The 15,116-nt window shown below is 47.7% G+C and overlaps 2 protein-coding genes across 10 annotated transcripts in view; one reads left to right on the top strand and one right to left on the bottom strand.

Annotated features, from left to right (window-relative positions):
- The window catches only part of Syne2 (spectrin repeat containing nuclear envelope protein 2), a 335,155-nt gene that overhangs the window by 13,186 nt on the left and 306,853 nt on the right, over nucleotides 1–15,116 (bottom strand). For 8 of the 9 annotated variants that reach the window (XM_013067744.3, XM_021247771.2, XM_087195248.1 and 5 more), the window contains 5 exons: nucleotides 12,665–12,827; nucleotides 3,248–3,435; nucleotides 2,291–2,441; nucleotides 1,791–1,973; nucleotides 254–391 (listed from right to left, as the gene is read on the bottom strand). In XM_013067744.3, the coding sequence (XP_012923198.2) occupies nucleotides 254–391; nucleotides 1,791–1,973; nucleotides 2,291–2,441; nucleotides 3,248–3,435; nucleotides 12,665–12,827 (823 nt within the window). Of the gene's footprint in view, nucleotides 1–253; nucleotides 392–1,790; nucleotides 1,974–2,290; nucleotides 2,442–3,247; nucleotides 3,436–4,643; nucleotides 4,669–12,664; nucleotides 12,828–15,116 lie in introns of those variants that run through there. The other variant, XM_021247781.2, reaches the window with a different exon arrangement.
- The window catches only part of Esr2 (estrogen receptor 2), a 122,365-nt gene that overhangs the window by 105,019 nt on the left and 2,230 nt on the right, over nucleotides 1–15,116 (top strand). Inside the window, exon 10 of the mRNA XM_021247789.2 lies at nucleotides 11,792–11,846. Within this exon, the coding sequence (XP_021103448.1) occupies nucleotides 11,792–11,807 (16 nt within the window). The 3' untranslated portion in view covers nucleotides 11,808–11,846. The remainder of the gene's footprint in view (nucleotides 1–11,791; nucleotides 11,847–15,116) is intronic.

Genomic DNA, 15,116 nt, shown 5'->3' with positions numbered 1-15,116 from the left:
CTCGCAGGAAATTCCGCTTGGACCTTCAAGCGAGTTCCCCCGTGGATGACTATAAATGACCAAGGGAAAAAAGGGCTTTGCTCCCATGATCCCTTAGCTGCAGAGATCAGTGGTAATCCAGTGCATGAGGGATGCAACCTGGTTACTGGAGGAATCCCGGAATCTGCTCCCCAAGAAGCAGGTGGAACTAGTACTTGGGCAGCTCTTCCCTGCAGAGCTGTTTTTCGGGAGGAGCGGGGAAAACAGCCCTTACGTTCAGTTGGCGCATCTTGTCGTCGGCGTCGCTCTCTGAGAAGTGCTCCACGTTGGTGAGCTGCAGGTCCATCTCCGTGAGCCACACTAGAATGCTCTCTCTGGTGCCCTCGAATTCTTCCCTCTGGTTGGTGAAATGCTGTGAAGGAGAAGAAAATTGTGTTTGTACTGACCTCGTAACAAGGACTCAGGTAGCCAGTGAGGTCACCTTCGGCCTGATGGACAGGGTGCCTGAGCGCTCATGGAGCAACCTGCCCCTGGAGTGGCCTGGGGTGCACTGTGGATCCTGGATCTAGTTCCAGCTGTGCAACACCAAACAAGTCCCCCAACCTCTCTGAGGCTCCGCTTCTACTTCAACAAACGAGAGAGTCTCTGATAAAGGAGGCCTCTCAGGTTACCACTGCACAGATGAGCAGGTGATTCCCTGATAAATGTGGCCTTCGGGGCTAAATGAAGGTTTAGATTAGTAACACGTCAAGTCAGCAGGAGATACAGAAATTAATGCATGGGAACTGGCTGGATTACTGGAGATGTCAGCCAATATCCTCCTGAGGGTTAAAAAAAATGCCCAGATTCTCATCTTCCTAGAATAGTTTCAAAAGCATCCTGTCCTGAGAAGAAGCAGTGATTAAAATTACATCCTGCATGCCGCCTGCCTCGAAAGCGCAAGGTCCTGAGTTCGATCCCCGGCACCCCCCCCCCCCCAATTACATCCTGCAGATCCTGCAGTCCCTGCCTTTGGAGGCTCTTTCAGTTTGGGCCTGGACTCATAAAGGTTCACACAGCCCATCTTGCGAACTACAGAAATCTAAGGCAAGATAGGTTCCACAACCGAGGTTCAGCCAACCATGAACTGAAAATATTTGGGAAAAAACCTGCACCGAACATGTACAGACATTCTTGTCATTATTCAGTTACCTAAACTATACAGTGTAACAGCGATAAGTCATCTAGGGGTGATTTAAAGTGCACGAGGAGAGAAGATGCACACACGTGTAGATTGCATGCAAATACGGTAGCATTTTATATAAGGGATTTAAGCAGCCGAAGTGTTGTCTGAGGTACTCACATTAAAAACCAAACCCAACCTCTGAGCTTAGTCCACATGCTCCAAAGCTCAGCGGACAATCGCTGTGTCCCCTCCCCAGTGCAAAGGGGGTGCACACATAGATGCACTTCACCTCTGTTCCTGGGGCAGGGCCAGCAGGGCAGGCGGAGGGACACAGGGCTCCTTCTGGAGGCCCATGTGTTGCTTTCTCCACCGAGGCTGAGCGCAAGTGCTAATGTGCATGCCATTGGGGTTAAAGATGTAAAGAGAGGTGTGTTTGCTAACACAGATCACACAAGCAGGCTCTGCCCAGGAAGCCCCAGTGCAGATCCTGTGGTGACAGATCCTGGCTCTGCATGCTGAAGAACATGAAGATAGCTTAGGCCTGGGCGCCTCCACCCGCCGCTTTGTGTTACAAGCCTGCCACTGTGAGTCACATGTCCCTGCCCCGAGAACCTCCTGATGGCCCCGGTGCTACAGGGATGGTTACCCTGAGTCTCCGCAGGACAGCCGTGACCCGCCTCTGGAGGTTGTCCCAGCGCTGGTTGCCCTCATGGACCATCTGCTTCAGCTTGCTGGCTGTATCGGTGCGGTTCTCTCGCGCCAGCCTCCGGTACTGCTTGTTGATGAGCTCTAGCTGGGTGAGCCGCTCATGGATCTGCCGCTGGAAGGCCTGGGGCACACGGGGTGGTCAGGGCTGAGGAGGCCGAGGACCACCTCCTTCCCATCCTCAAAGGCCTGCTCCGAGTGGCTAACCCCAAACTCAGTGTCCACAGGGCCACTTCCCCCATTCTTTGATGCCTGCTAAAGCACAGGCTTCAAGTTCTTTGCAGAGCCCTTGGTGCCTGGGAGTTTGTCCAGCAAAGCTGTCTCGGCAGCTGGTGGCAGGCTGGGGACCGTGCCGGCCCCGCCAGAGGTGGGAAGTCACTCAGAAGCTGTTGAGCTGCTTGGTGTGGGCACTAGCAGGGGCAGGACGGGGAGGGTGTTTACCTCAAATCTCTTCAGCTCCTCCTTGGCACTCGTGTACAGCACCTCCGAGGAGTTAGGGCAGGCTGCTGTCCTCTCGGCAGACTTGAGCCAGTCCTCAAATCGGGAATAATCATCTAAAAACTTCTGCCACAGGCGCCACGTCTCCTCAATCCTGACGGGAGGAAAGTGACTTAGCACAGCCATCTGTTTCCACCCCAAGCTTTTGGACTTCTTTTTGTCCCTTGACAGGGCCCATTCCTAACTGACCTATGCTTGTGGCATCTGGGGAGAGATCCTGCAACTCCCGCTGGGACATAACTAAGCTCACCACTTCTTGGGCTGTTCCCTGTCTGGTAGGGCTAAGCACCTCAGAGATTCTGCTTCATGGAGGTGAAAAATAGGAGACCAAAGCTGGGCGTGGAGGTGCAGGCCTGTAATCCTGGCACTCCGGGAGGCTGAGGCAGGAAGACTGCAAGTGCAAACCCAGCCTAGGCAACTAAGCAAGACCTTGTCGCAAAGTAAGAAATAAAAAGAGCTGAGGGCATAGCTCAGTGTGAAGTCCCTGGGTTCAATCCTCAGTAACACAACAACAACCACCCCCCCACCCCCACGAAATGCACAACAGGAGACAGAGTGGGGTGGTAGCTCAGTGATCACAGCTTGCCTAGCATGTGTGAGGCCATGGGTTCCACTTGTACTGGCAAAAAATTAAATCCCGAGAAAGGCTGCCTATACTGCTTCATTGCTGGGTCCACACAAAGTGGGCAGCCTCGGGAGGACTAGGGAAAGATTTCACTCCCGAATGCTTACTTCAGTAACTCCTTAGTAAGCACTGGTCACCTTCTGGGGCCTCCCTGCTCTGCCAATGCCCAGCACGTTTCTAAGCGACGGGGACAGAACACAAGTTACTGTAACTGAGGGCCCAGGGTGCACTGGGCACACTGGTCATGTTACAGCTCGGGCCAGCAGGGTCCTTACTTCATGCGCCGCTCCATTGACATGGCACAAATGTTTCTCCAGCGTCTGTCCAGGCTTCTGGTGGTCTGCTGGATCGAGTCACACTCAGTCTCGTTGGCACAGGCATCAGAGTCATGCAGCAGGACATCACAGATGTTGAACACAGACTCCACCCCTGCACTGTGCTGTTCGATGTCTCGCTGCAGATCCTGTGTTGCAAATAGTGAGAGAGCCCTTAGATGGTGGTAGAAGGAGGAGTGCAGCAAGGACTCTGCTCAGCCCTTCCCCGGCCCCTCTTCAAGCCCAGGGGCACAGCTCTGGGCATTCTGGCACCTTGGGGTCAGTAGTACAGACCAAGCAGTCATCTGTGCAGCCCTGTGCCCCCGGGACCTGACCGAAGCCCCCGTACAGGCAGCAGGCGGGATGTATGTGTTGGGCTGGGGGAGGGTGCCCACCACAGAGAGGTGGCACTGCTGACACAGAGAGGGCACCGCCCCACACACTGCAGGTATGCATGGGATCTGATCCAAACCTCCATCCCCAAAGGCCTCTGATTTAGGCCCAGTTTGGGAGAGTCCTACCACAGAAAACTAAGTCTCCAGCAGGATCTGAAACGTCAGCCAGAGAAACTCTTGGCCCTTTATAGGCCCCAGGCCCCAGGCCTCTCTGAGCTGAGGACCTCTGTGCTGTCTCTGCAGGCCTCCCACAGTGCCAGCAGCTGCACAGATGTGCCCGGCTGCCCAAGCACATCTGCGGGCTCCGTGGGTCCCAGGAAAAGTCTGGGCTCCCCAACCATGGGGTTCAGCCAACTGTGGCTGGGGAGGGGGGGTCTCTGGAGAGCGGTCTCATGATAGTGATAGAGAAGCAGTTCCCCACTTTGGGAAAAAGAATACAGTATTTAGGAAGAGATGATGCCTGCTCACAGGAAAAAGAGGGAAAACTAAGAATAAGCATAGCGTCTTCAGTCATCACGAGAGAATATTTCTTCCACTACAGCCTGGGTGGGCTGAGGTCAGGGGAGAGATGAGCCTGTTTTGCCATTGTGGATAGCTTAGGCTTCCCCCGATATGTAGATTCTGTGATAAGTGACAGGAGATCACACCATTAACCCTAGTATCTCAGTTACACTATGGAGTGACAAAGACCAAGTTAAATTCTATTTGACAATATGCCCACTTGTGAAAATTTATAATGCTTTAAGTCAGTCACTATTAACTACACTAAAACTATAAATCAAGGCGCGAAAAGATTATTTTATAAACAGTGGCTGCTACCATCTACAGAAAGGCCGCTGAGGGCCCTTCCAGGTCACCTCATTATTGAAATAATTTGAAGACAGGCCTAATGTCTTCCTATGCTTCTGATAAATGCACAACGTGGGCCAGTCTGTGGGGGGTGTGAAGGAACAAATGCTAACCTCTATCCAAATCCTAACTCAGGCAGTTTCTAGCACGGATCCTGAGTGACACTGTGCCGCCATGTTAGGGTCAGAAGCGCTGTATCTTCCGCCTGGCCATACTCAGCCCTGGGGAGAGAGACGGGCAGGGTGTTCTCTTCAAGCTCTGCTGCTCAGGGAGAATGCTGGCACTGCTACAAGGAGGGAGGTTTCCCCAGTGCTTTAAAATTATTACATTTACTCCAGTTTGAAGAATTTTTACTGGTTTACAGATTGTCACAGGCTTTTCTGAAATACATGGGTATTGATACATATTCCTTTTAACTAGTAAAGTAATAAATCAGGAACCCTAACAGTGGTGCTAAATGAGTAATACTGACAATTTTAATTGGAAAATACCTATGACCTCACCTGGTTTCAGCTGGGTAGGATCTGGCTGAAAAGCCACAGAGAAAGTCTGCGGATAAACTTGGATCCCATGGATTTTACTAGATTCTTTGTGGTCATCTTACATTAATTATCCAGCTCACACTGAATAAAATGGCTAAAGAAAACTGAATAACGTACAAGATAAATGATAGTAAGAAATGATCTCTAAAAAAATTCATAGAAGGCCATCCACATTTTGGTTTTAAAAAAGCAAAAGACCAAACACTTTCAACAATGACAAAAACTCTTGCCAAAAAAAACAGAACAAAGAAAACCCAACCCTAAAAGCCTTTCTGTAACACTGCAGAATGGCCTCCTTACTTGTGTGGTACTACGAACTAGTTACCTTGTGAAATATAAAAGAAAGTGGACTATATTTTAAAAGTAAAATGATTTATGTACAAGACAAGTAACATTATGCAAATTGAAATAACTCTACCACTAGTACCCACTGAGACACAAATCTGAATGATAATTAATTTCAGAAACCGTCCAAATTCTGAGAAGTAGATTTAAAGAATAACTTACAACAACCTCACAGACATTTTCCCATTGGATCTGGAAAGGGGCTCTGTTCATTCTGTTTTTCTGCCCCGGGCAGGTGACACAGACACAGGGCATTGAGGTTGGGAAAGAGCTGAGGGGTGGTGGAGGGGAGGGACAGGAAGATGAAGTGGGGAAGACCTGAAACTGGAGAAGAGAATGCAGCCAGGAAGAAGGAAGATAAAAAGAAACCAGAAAAGGGCTGGGGATTTAGCTCAGTGGTTTCGCCACCTGCTGTGCAAGCGCAAGGACCTGAGTTCGATCCCCGGTACCAAAAAAAAGAAACCAGAAAAAGAAAATAAAGGGGAAAATCTGAGGGAGGAAAGCTGGTAGCTCCAGGAGGTCTCCACGGGAGGGGCTTGGGTGGCAGGCAGGGCAGGGAGGGGGATCCTGGTAATTAGGGACTAAGAGGGCAACTAAGAATCACCCCACATCACCATCTAGCACTCACAGGGAACCAAGAAACCAAAAAATAAACTAGGAGAGAAGTGCTGCAGGCTCAGTGGAAGTGGCTCATGATTTAAGAATCAGATGGGCGGCCACTTTGAGTTTTTAAGGAGTAAAAGCATAAACTTGTCTAAAGGAGTTCTACATAAGAAGGAGAAACAAAAAGGACTCTTATAGGGCCTAAGCTTTCCCCACCAGGTCCCCAAGATTATAAAAAGGACCCAGAGACAGCATGACTTATTTTTAGTGGCAATGGGCACTGAATCTAGGGCCTCAAATGTGCTAGGCAAGAGCTTTGCCACTGAGCCACATCCCCCAGCCCAAGAGCTTCCTATCCACTTCACAGGGCTGAAGGCTTTTGCAGAAGGCAATACTGGTGACCCCACCGAGTGGGTGGGTCTTATTTTGGGAAGCAATCTAGCAAGTTATATTTATTAGGGATGAAAAAATGAGTAAGGCTTTAAAAAATGGCCCAAACATAATTGTTTTGTGTGACATTTTTGTTTTCAGTATACTAAACCTGGTCTAGGTTTAGAATAATACCACATGGGGGGGAAAAAAAAATAAGAACCAAGATACATCATGTACAGGTACAAACACCCAATGATAAATGTAAACGAATTGTATACCTAAAATGTACCAATAAAAGAACTGAAAAAAAAGAATAATACCACATGGTAAATTACCTACTTTCAACAAAATACCAAGAATTTCTTTGGGACATCTGTGGCAGCAGAATGATGATGATAGTGAGCCCCCAACCCCTCAAAGATGTCCAAACCCTAATCCCAGAACTGGGATGTTATGTTAGGTTACATAGCAATGGAGAATTAAACTTTGTAATCATTTGACTTTAAAATAGGGAGACTCTCCTGGATTATCTGGGTGGGTTCAATAAAGTCGTGAGGATCCTTGTAAGTGGAAGAAGTTAGTGAGAGGAAGATGTAGCTGTGGAAGACACAATGTTGGTATCTTTGAAGACGGAGTAAGGGGGCCACAAGCCAAGAAACGTGGGCAGCCTCTAGAAGCCAAAAGGGCAAAGAAACGGATTCTCCCCTAGGGTTTTCAGGGAGGAATGCTGCTCTCTGGACGCCTGGATTAGAGCTGTAAGGTAACAGATTTGTGTTAAGATGCTAAATTTGTGATAATCTGTTAACACAACACCGCCAGAGAAAATTAATATATCTGTCATAGTTACTTTCTTATTGGTGGGACACAATACCCAGCACCTACAACTTAGTGAAGGAAAGGTTTATTTTGGCTCATAGTTTGTAGGGTTTCAGCCCATAGTTGGCTGGCTCCAAGGCAGGGTGGCGTGGCAGTGGAAAAAGGGTTCATAGCATGGCAGGCAGGAGGCAGAGCAGGGATCAAGGGAGGAGGGGGCACATATACCCTTCCAGGTCATGCCCACAGTGCACCCCGTTCCCAGCAGGCTTCACTTCCCAACATCACACTCAGCTATAAACCCATCAGTGAACTAATTCAGTGATGTGTATCGCACAGCCATAACCCAGTCAACTCCCCAAAGCCCCACCTAAGAGCCCATAAGGCTTTGGGGAGACATCAAAATATAAATCAGAACATTCCACCCTTGGCTCCCAAAAGACTCATGTGTTAACTTTTCAGGCAAAATGGATTTAGTCCCTCTCCAAGAGCTGTCAAAGTCCTAACAGTTTCAGCATTGCTGAAACTTCAAGATTTAAGGCAAAAATCTCAGCTTTGAGGCCCTATAAAAATGAAAAGAAAGTCGAACACTTACAACATAACAACGGCACAAAATAAAATTCCCAAATAGGGACAGGAAGGAATGGCACCAAAGCAAGAGCAAACTCCAGCAAGGCAAACATTAAATCCTATAGTTCTATGTTCAGCATCCGGGGCAACCTGTGGAAAGACATAAACTCCAAAGGGCTTGGGTGGCCCCATCCCTATGGCACTGCTGGTGGTTGTAGCCCTCACGGCCTCTCTCTTGGGCCAGCTTTGCTCACTTCTTGTAGCTTTCCTCGGATGTTCTGCATTCCTGGCTTTTCTAACATCCTGGGGTCTCCACTGCGCTGGCTTCACCCTTACAGCCCCATGAACTGCCCTCTAAGGGGCCACACTGCCTGGCCTCCCAAGACTTCTGAAATCTGGGTGAATCTGACCCCACAACTTTTGCATCCTGCATGCACCTAAAAGCAGTACCATGTGGATGATGCCAGGGTCTGCTGCTGAGCGCTTCTGTATCTTGCTGGTGGCTGCAGAAGCCTTCGATGCCTGGATGACTGAGTGTGATGAACTGAATTCTGGGGAATCAGTTCCCATTCTCTGGGCTGCCACCATGCTGGAGCGTGGTATCCTGGGACTCTCTTGTCAAAAACAAAGTCTTTCTAAACAAAACAAACAAGCAAACAAACAAAACAAAGTCTTTCACCTTTGTGATTTTGAGGTTGCAAAGGGTGGAGTCCTGCTGGTTCTTGTGATACTCTCAGGCCATCTTTTTGGTCGTCCTGTTCCAAAGTACTTGGCTTTTTGATGCTAATCTTTTCAGCAACCAAGTTATCTTCTGCTCCATCTTTGCATGCCCCAACTTTACAGGAGCTTTCTTTCTGGCCATACTCGAAACTTTTCAAAATCATTCTGCTGGGCTATTTGCTTGATTCTCAAGGTTGAGCTCGCTAAAAGCCCCTAATAGTCACTATGCTACCGCCTCAACATTAGACTGTCTTGGTATTTCTTCTACCAGATTAGTCTACGGCCCTTAATCTCAGTCTTCCACAATGTCTCTGAACATGAGCAAAATGCAGACAAATTTTCTGCCAAAGCATAACACACATGGCCTGGAGTCCAACAGCTAATGCAGTCCTTCTTCCCAGCAGAAACCTCCTCAGCCTGGTCTTCACCAGCTGCATTTCTATCAGCATTCTGGTCTTTTGAACTCTGACCAGAATTTCTTATCAAGCTCAGCTCACAGCATTCTATGGCTGAGGCTCCAGGTGGTAACTCCAAGCCTGTCCAAAGTCCTCCCATAAGCCAGTTCCAAAAGCTTCAGAACCACATGGTCAGGTACAGTCACAACAATGACCCTACTCCTCTGGAACCAAAATCTGTATCACTCAGTGTTCACTAGAAGAACAGATTTAAATAATATTTAAAAGATAGGCTTAAAGATTGGCTTACAATGGCTGCCTGCTGAGTCATGTGAAGAAGAATGCAAAAGGACTCTCCATACACTGGAAGGCAGCTGTGCTCACCACTATACCACCAACATACACTGTCTGTACAATGGAGATCGGAAGGATCCAGTTAAAAGTCAAAGGCCTGGAGCTCACTGCCGAGTCCCACGTGAATTCCTATCAGGAAGTCAAAGGGTCTGTGTGGCAAGGCTGGAGATGGATGCCCAAAAGTGATGGTGCATACTGGAGCTCTTCCAAAGAAATAAAAGTGAGACTCCCTTCTTGTTTCCCTTTTTATTCCATCCAGGCTACAAGCCTATTGGTTGGTGCCACCCACACGCAGGGTGGGCCTTCCCTCTTGAGTTCATCATTCAGAACACCCAGAACTGATTGGTAAACTGATTGGTAAACCAATCAGCTGGGCATTTCTTATTCAAATTGACACCACAGTGACTGCCCTCCTTGCACCAGGCTTCACCTCCCAACATCCCGTTTACTAAAAACCCATCAGTGGACGAATCCAGTGATGAGCATCACACTTGCTGATCCTGCACCTCCCGAAAGCCCCACCTATGAGCGCCCGAGGCTTTGAGGGGACATCATGATATAAACCAGAACATCTAACTTCTTTACAGTGATGGGAGTTCTGAATACGAATTCCATAACTTTTTTGTAACCAAAAGGTATAAGAATTCTATTCCAAAACAAATTAGTATATACATTAAAATATTTTTGGAACAGCTAATTTCTCTTCATTCATTGAAAAGAAAGTTTTATGCTAATATTTGTTTCTTTTTTTTTGGTACCGGGGATTGAACTCAGGTCCTTCTGCTTTCGAGGAAGGTGTCGGAACCACTGAGCTAAATCCCCAGCCCCTGATATTTGTTTCTTTGTAAGAATCTTTTTGGGCAATGTCTTGTACTAAGTAACTACTTTGAAGATAATGACACACAGTGTACTAACTATTGTTATTCTCTTATTTTATTTTTTCATAAAAGAAAAAAGAATCCTATTATGGTAATTTGAATGATGTATGATCTAAATATATGGTGGGTGTTCAAACTGTTAAAATTTATTACAGTAAGACACACTGCCTTTCATCCTCACATACTAGCCTTTGCTTTAAACACACTTGTTTCATTTTTCTCGCCACTTTTTGAAGCAGATCTGTAAGTCCACTTTCATGAATATCTTTACAAGGTGTGATTAAAAAAAATGGTTCGTGCTGCTGTTGAGTGCCATCCAACAGAAAGGCAGACTCACAAAAATACCAAGTGTGTCCTTACCCACTTTATTCACCGGACCTGGCACTTCTGGCTCTTCCTCAAAGTCAAAATGACCACAAAGGGAAAACATTTTGAATCGATTCAGGACACCAAGACAACCCCAACAGAGCAATTAAAGACATTCACAAAAGACTTCCTGAACCACTTCAAAAAGTGACAAGAATAACAGGATAAGTGTTTGAAGTGAAGGGGAGTATTCTGAGGGAGATTAATGGCAATGTGTCTTTTATTGTAAAAACAATTTTTTAAAAAAATTAAACTTTCACCATATTTTCTTATCATACCTTGTTCAAAGAGGGCACCTCAAATCCAATGGACTGAAATAATGTACCATTTCATTATGGGAGCGAGGAAGGCCATGAGACCCCGACTCTGCAGCTCTGAGGGTGTGTGGGGAAGCCCTTGGTGCACAGACATGCAGGGCTCCCCCGAGGCCAGGCTCCAGGCCTTGCAGGCAAGACTTGGGCTCTTCTTGCTCCTCTGCTTCTGAACCACAGCTGGCTGGAGACGAAGGCCATCATCCTTTGAAGGAGGAGAGCAAGGAGGAGGGAATGTGCCCCTCCGCGATGAGCAGGGAAGGGCCCTAGTGAACGGCAGGGCTCCTTTCCATTCAAACACACACAAGTAACCTCCTCGTACTCCGGATTTACTGAGAAGGGAGATTCTGTAGACCACCTTGCCCTCAAAACTCTGATGCATTCCACACAGCAGCGAGGGTGAATCCTGGACAGCCATGCGCAGCAACATGAAGGGATCAATGCGCAAGGTCAAGTGCTGAGACTACGGCAAGATGTCAGGACAGCGGCCATTCCTGGGGGATAGGGACATGTCCGAGGGGTTCTGGGGAGCTCGTGCTGTTCTGTTTCCTGCCTAGCTGCTAAGTACCTGGCTGTATTTATAAAATTCATTACGTGAACCTTTTTGTGTGGTTATGCTACAATAAAAACCTTACATTAAAAAAAGAAAGGCGAACAAGAGAAAGGCCAAATTATATGCATTTGGAAATACTCTGCAATTTAATGTTTTGTCATAGTGCAGATTTATAAAAACAATTTTTAGCCTCTACCAAAGTTAGCCAACCACTAAGAGCAAAGGTATCACACAGCTTCTATACCATTTACAAGAAAAACAAAACTCACCACTCAGAGTTAACAGTTTGCAAAGCTTTGTCTGCTACAAGACTGTTTAGAGAAATTCACTCTAGTGGGTCAAACTTGTAGCCCTGACTCCATGGAGAAGGGCACTGAAATCCCTGTTATGTCCACTGAAATGTTACAGTACTTATATCAGTAATCTTTTCTCCACAAAGCAAAGACAGAATCTAGATGACCTCTGGATAAAAAGGACACACTCAGACTTTGAAGGTAAGTGGAAAAACCAGTATTTTATTTTATTTTTATTTTTTTTTGGTACCGGGGATCGAACTCGGGACCTTGCGCTTGTGAGGCAGGCGCTGGAGCCACTGAGCTAAATCCCCGGCCCAGCAGTATTTTAATTTATAGCTATACTAAATCATACTAGCTTGAAAGCCCAGTCTCTGGGTTGAACTCCTGGGTCAAGTGATCCCAAGAATCTGGGACTACAAGCATGCACCCCTGTGACCAACTTATTACTAATTTTTTCTGAAGCTCTAGCAGACATAAGGAGCATAATCACACTCGGTAGAAAAGTTATTTTTCATTTTATTGCCCTGCTAAAACTATATTAACAAAACACAACAAAAGATCAAAATTTATAAAAAAGACAATTTAAAACTCTATTTACTACCATGATTAGGACCTGCATCTTAAACATTCAACCTATCACACAAAGAGCTAGGTGAATGTTGCCTCACACACACAAGAACACAGCGAGGTGCTGGTCATAGTGGCGCACGCCTGTAACCCCAGCATTCTGGAAGGCTGAGGTGGGAGAACTGCAAGTTCAAACTCAGCCTGGACAACTCAGAGAGACCCTGTCTCAAAAGAAAAAGGGGAGGGGATATAGCTCAGTGCAAAGGCTCTGGGTTCAATTCCCAGTATTGCCAAAAACCAAACAACAAACAAACAACAAAAAGCATCAACAAATAGCTGACAGGTAATGTAGTCTTGGGAGAAACAAACGGATATAAACACGCTGAAGCAAATAGCAGAAATGGGCAGGTCTTGTACACCTCTTAACAGCTCACTTCCAGTCGCCCTACCTGCTGCTCAGCGAGCCTCTTCTGGATCTCCTGATCATCACAGACATCATAAACAACCGGCTTAGACAGCTCCGACTCGATTCGCGCCAACCAGGTGCGAAGATTGCTCATGTTTCTGTCTAACTGCTGGATGAAAGCGAAGGTCTCCTTCAGCTTCTTCACCCTAAACACATTTGCAGGGGGAAAACAAAACCCAACATTTAATGGTGAGAATCATGGGCCAGCAAGGGTAGGAGTGGGTGAAAAGGAACCTTCATTGCTTTGATTTTATAGCAGGAACAATTCTCATGTTACCAGATTCCAGTTTTCACAAAACAGGTGACATTCTGCAAAACTGATGTTTCAGGTGATTTTTCAAATGCCCTTGGTCTATCCATGCAAGCAGGAAGTTCTGCCATTCCCCGACTGGAATCCCCTGAGGCTCCCACCCATCCTCCTAGGGCTCTGGAGGATACCAGATGCTATTCTTCTCTAAAACAGTCACCTCTGGCGTCTTCCGCCCAGTTTCTCTCTTGGGTACACCTGGGACTGTGGCAATCAAAGTCTTTATCCCTACGTCTCACTGCCGGGAGGCTTGGACATCAGTGGTACGCGAACGACTGTTCCAACCATGACTGTCCCACTTGTCCCACGAGCTGTACAAGCCACCCGATGGACAGTCATACACATACCACCGGTGGTTCAAGCCAGCGACAACATGTTCAAGATGTCACACCTGGTTCACTTGGTATTTGGCCCAGGATATGCCTCACGGGACCTCTCTCGAGCCGGATCAGAACACTCGCCAAACCTGGCCACTTCAGGTATAGCACAGGGCACCTTTGTCAGTCAGAGAGAAGTGAGGGGCAGAAGAAATGTGCACCCAAGCATGGTCCTCACTTCCATTTACTGCATGGTTGTCCTCAGCTCCCACCCAGCCCGAGCTGGCCTGGAGCAGAGCTGAAGAACACACAGATGGTACCGGTGCAGCCTGAGCGCTGTCACTGGCATGCCAGCCTGCTGCAAGGGAAGAGATGCTGAGGAAGGATGTTGCTCTTTTCACGGGTCCTGAAATGAAACGCCTTAATAGCCACCTCTATGAAGTCCTAAAGTAGAGGGGCAAGGGTCTGCCCTTGGTGATCTGGACAGCGAGCGATGCTGACCTTAACTCATGGGAATGCCCTCCAAGCCACCAGCGTCTCTGACTTAACAACTTCCTACAGGCCTCCTTGCCCTCCTACCTGTAACCTTTGGCTTGGTAGCCAAAGCCCATCTGGGCTGGAAGGCAAGTCTGATCCAGGCCCGAAACTCTTTACCAATCCTTGCCCCACCTTGACAAACTAGTTTAGTCCAGTGATCTCTTCAGCACCTCAAGGATCAGTGGCTTCTAGGCCTCTAACCCTTCACTCTGCAAAGGGGCTGCGCTTTCATTCCGGAACTTCATCCCCAGCCCCTCCCTGCATGCCCCTGCAGTACTTGAGCCTCCACCAGGGACCCTCACTCTGTGAGACTTGAATGCTCTGCCCCTGGATCTGCCCACAATTAGGCTAGGACTTAAGGAGACCACCAGGTTTCGTGTGCTGTTTTGCATCTTATAATCCAACCAAGTACCCCTCTGGGATGCCTTCTAGTTCTATCTCTATTACCAGTTTATAATTCAGGGAAAATCCTTTCACCTTAGCTTCTTTATCTCCAGGAGGCCTGAGTCTCTCAAGATTCAGGGATGGAGGACAGGCTAAGGCCAGAGCTTTGGCAATGAGCAGACCAGGGCCCAATCCCATTCTGCCATCTCTCAGCTAGGCCTATCAGGTCCTGGCCCTCACAAGGGTCTTATTCTCAATAGTACCAGAAAGCAGACAGGAAAGAAACAGATCCTGTAGTCTTGGGGCAAAGGGCACGAATCCAGAGGTGAGGTCCTTGGGTTCGAATCCTGACTGTGCTTTACCTCACTTGTAAATGAGGTTAACAGTAGCACCTTCCTCCATGGGTAGCCAGGAGTACTGCAGGAGATTTAAGGCATGAAGGGCACTTGAGACTGCCTGACATGGGTAAACGCCCAGAGACTGTGGGCACAATCAGTCCAAACTGCATTCCTACAGCAGCAAACTATCTTTAAAGCTGCAAGATGATTTACTGAAAAGGAAGGAACAGAATCCTGGGCCAAATCTGCACACAGTTGTCCTCTAAATCTCCCCTGTATTCTCACAGCTTTTAACCACACTCTCCTCATGCACACGTCCTACCCCTGCCCGTGCAGGGACCAGAAGGCTCCCACACAGCTGTGAAGGTTGCTCTTCCGCAAGGCTCTGGCTGCAGATGAGGCCTGGCCCTGAGGTCTTCCAGGGTGGGGACCTGGACACTGGCTCTGCAGCTCCTACGGCTTTCCCACACTGCCACCCCGGGTGACCCCACCTGCCTTCATCTAGCACCTGTCCCTATCCTTCGGTTAGGGCTTGTCTTTAGATGTCCCCAA

The sequence above is a fragment of the Heterocephalus glaber genome, unplaced genomic scaffold, assembly GCF_053883595.1.
Source record: "Heterocephalus glaber isolate CG9 unplaced genomic scaffold, H.glaber_assembly_v1.0 deba00001608, whole genome shotgun sequence".
NCBI lineage: Eukaryota > Metazoa > Chordata > Mammalia > Rodentia > Bathyergidae > Heterocephalus > Heterocephalus glaber.
This window is presented reverse-complemented; position numbering and strand designations above follow the sequence as displayed.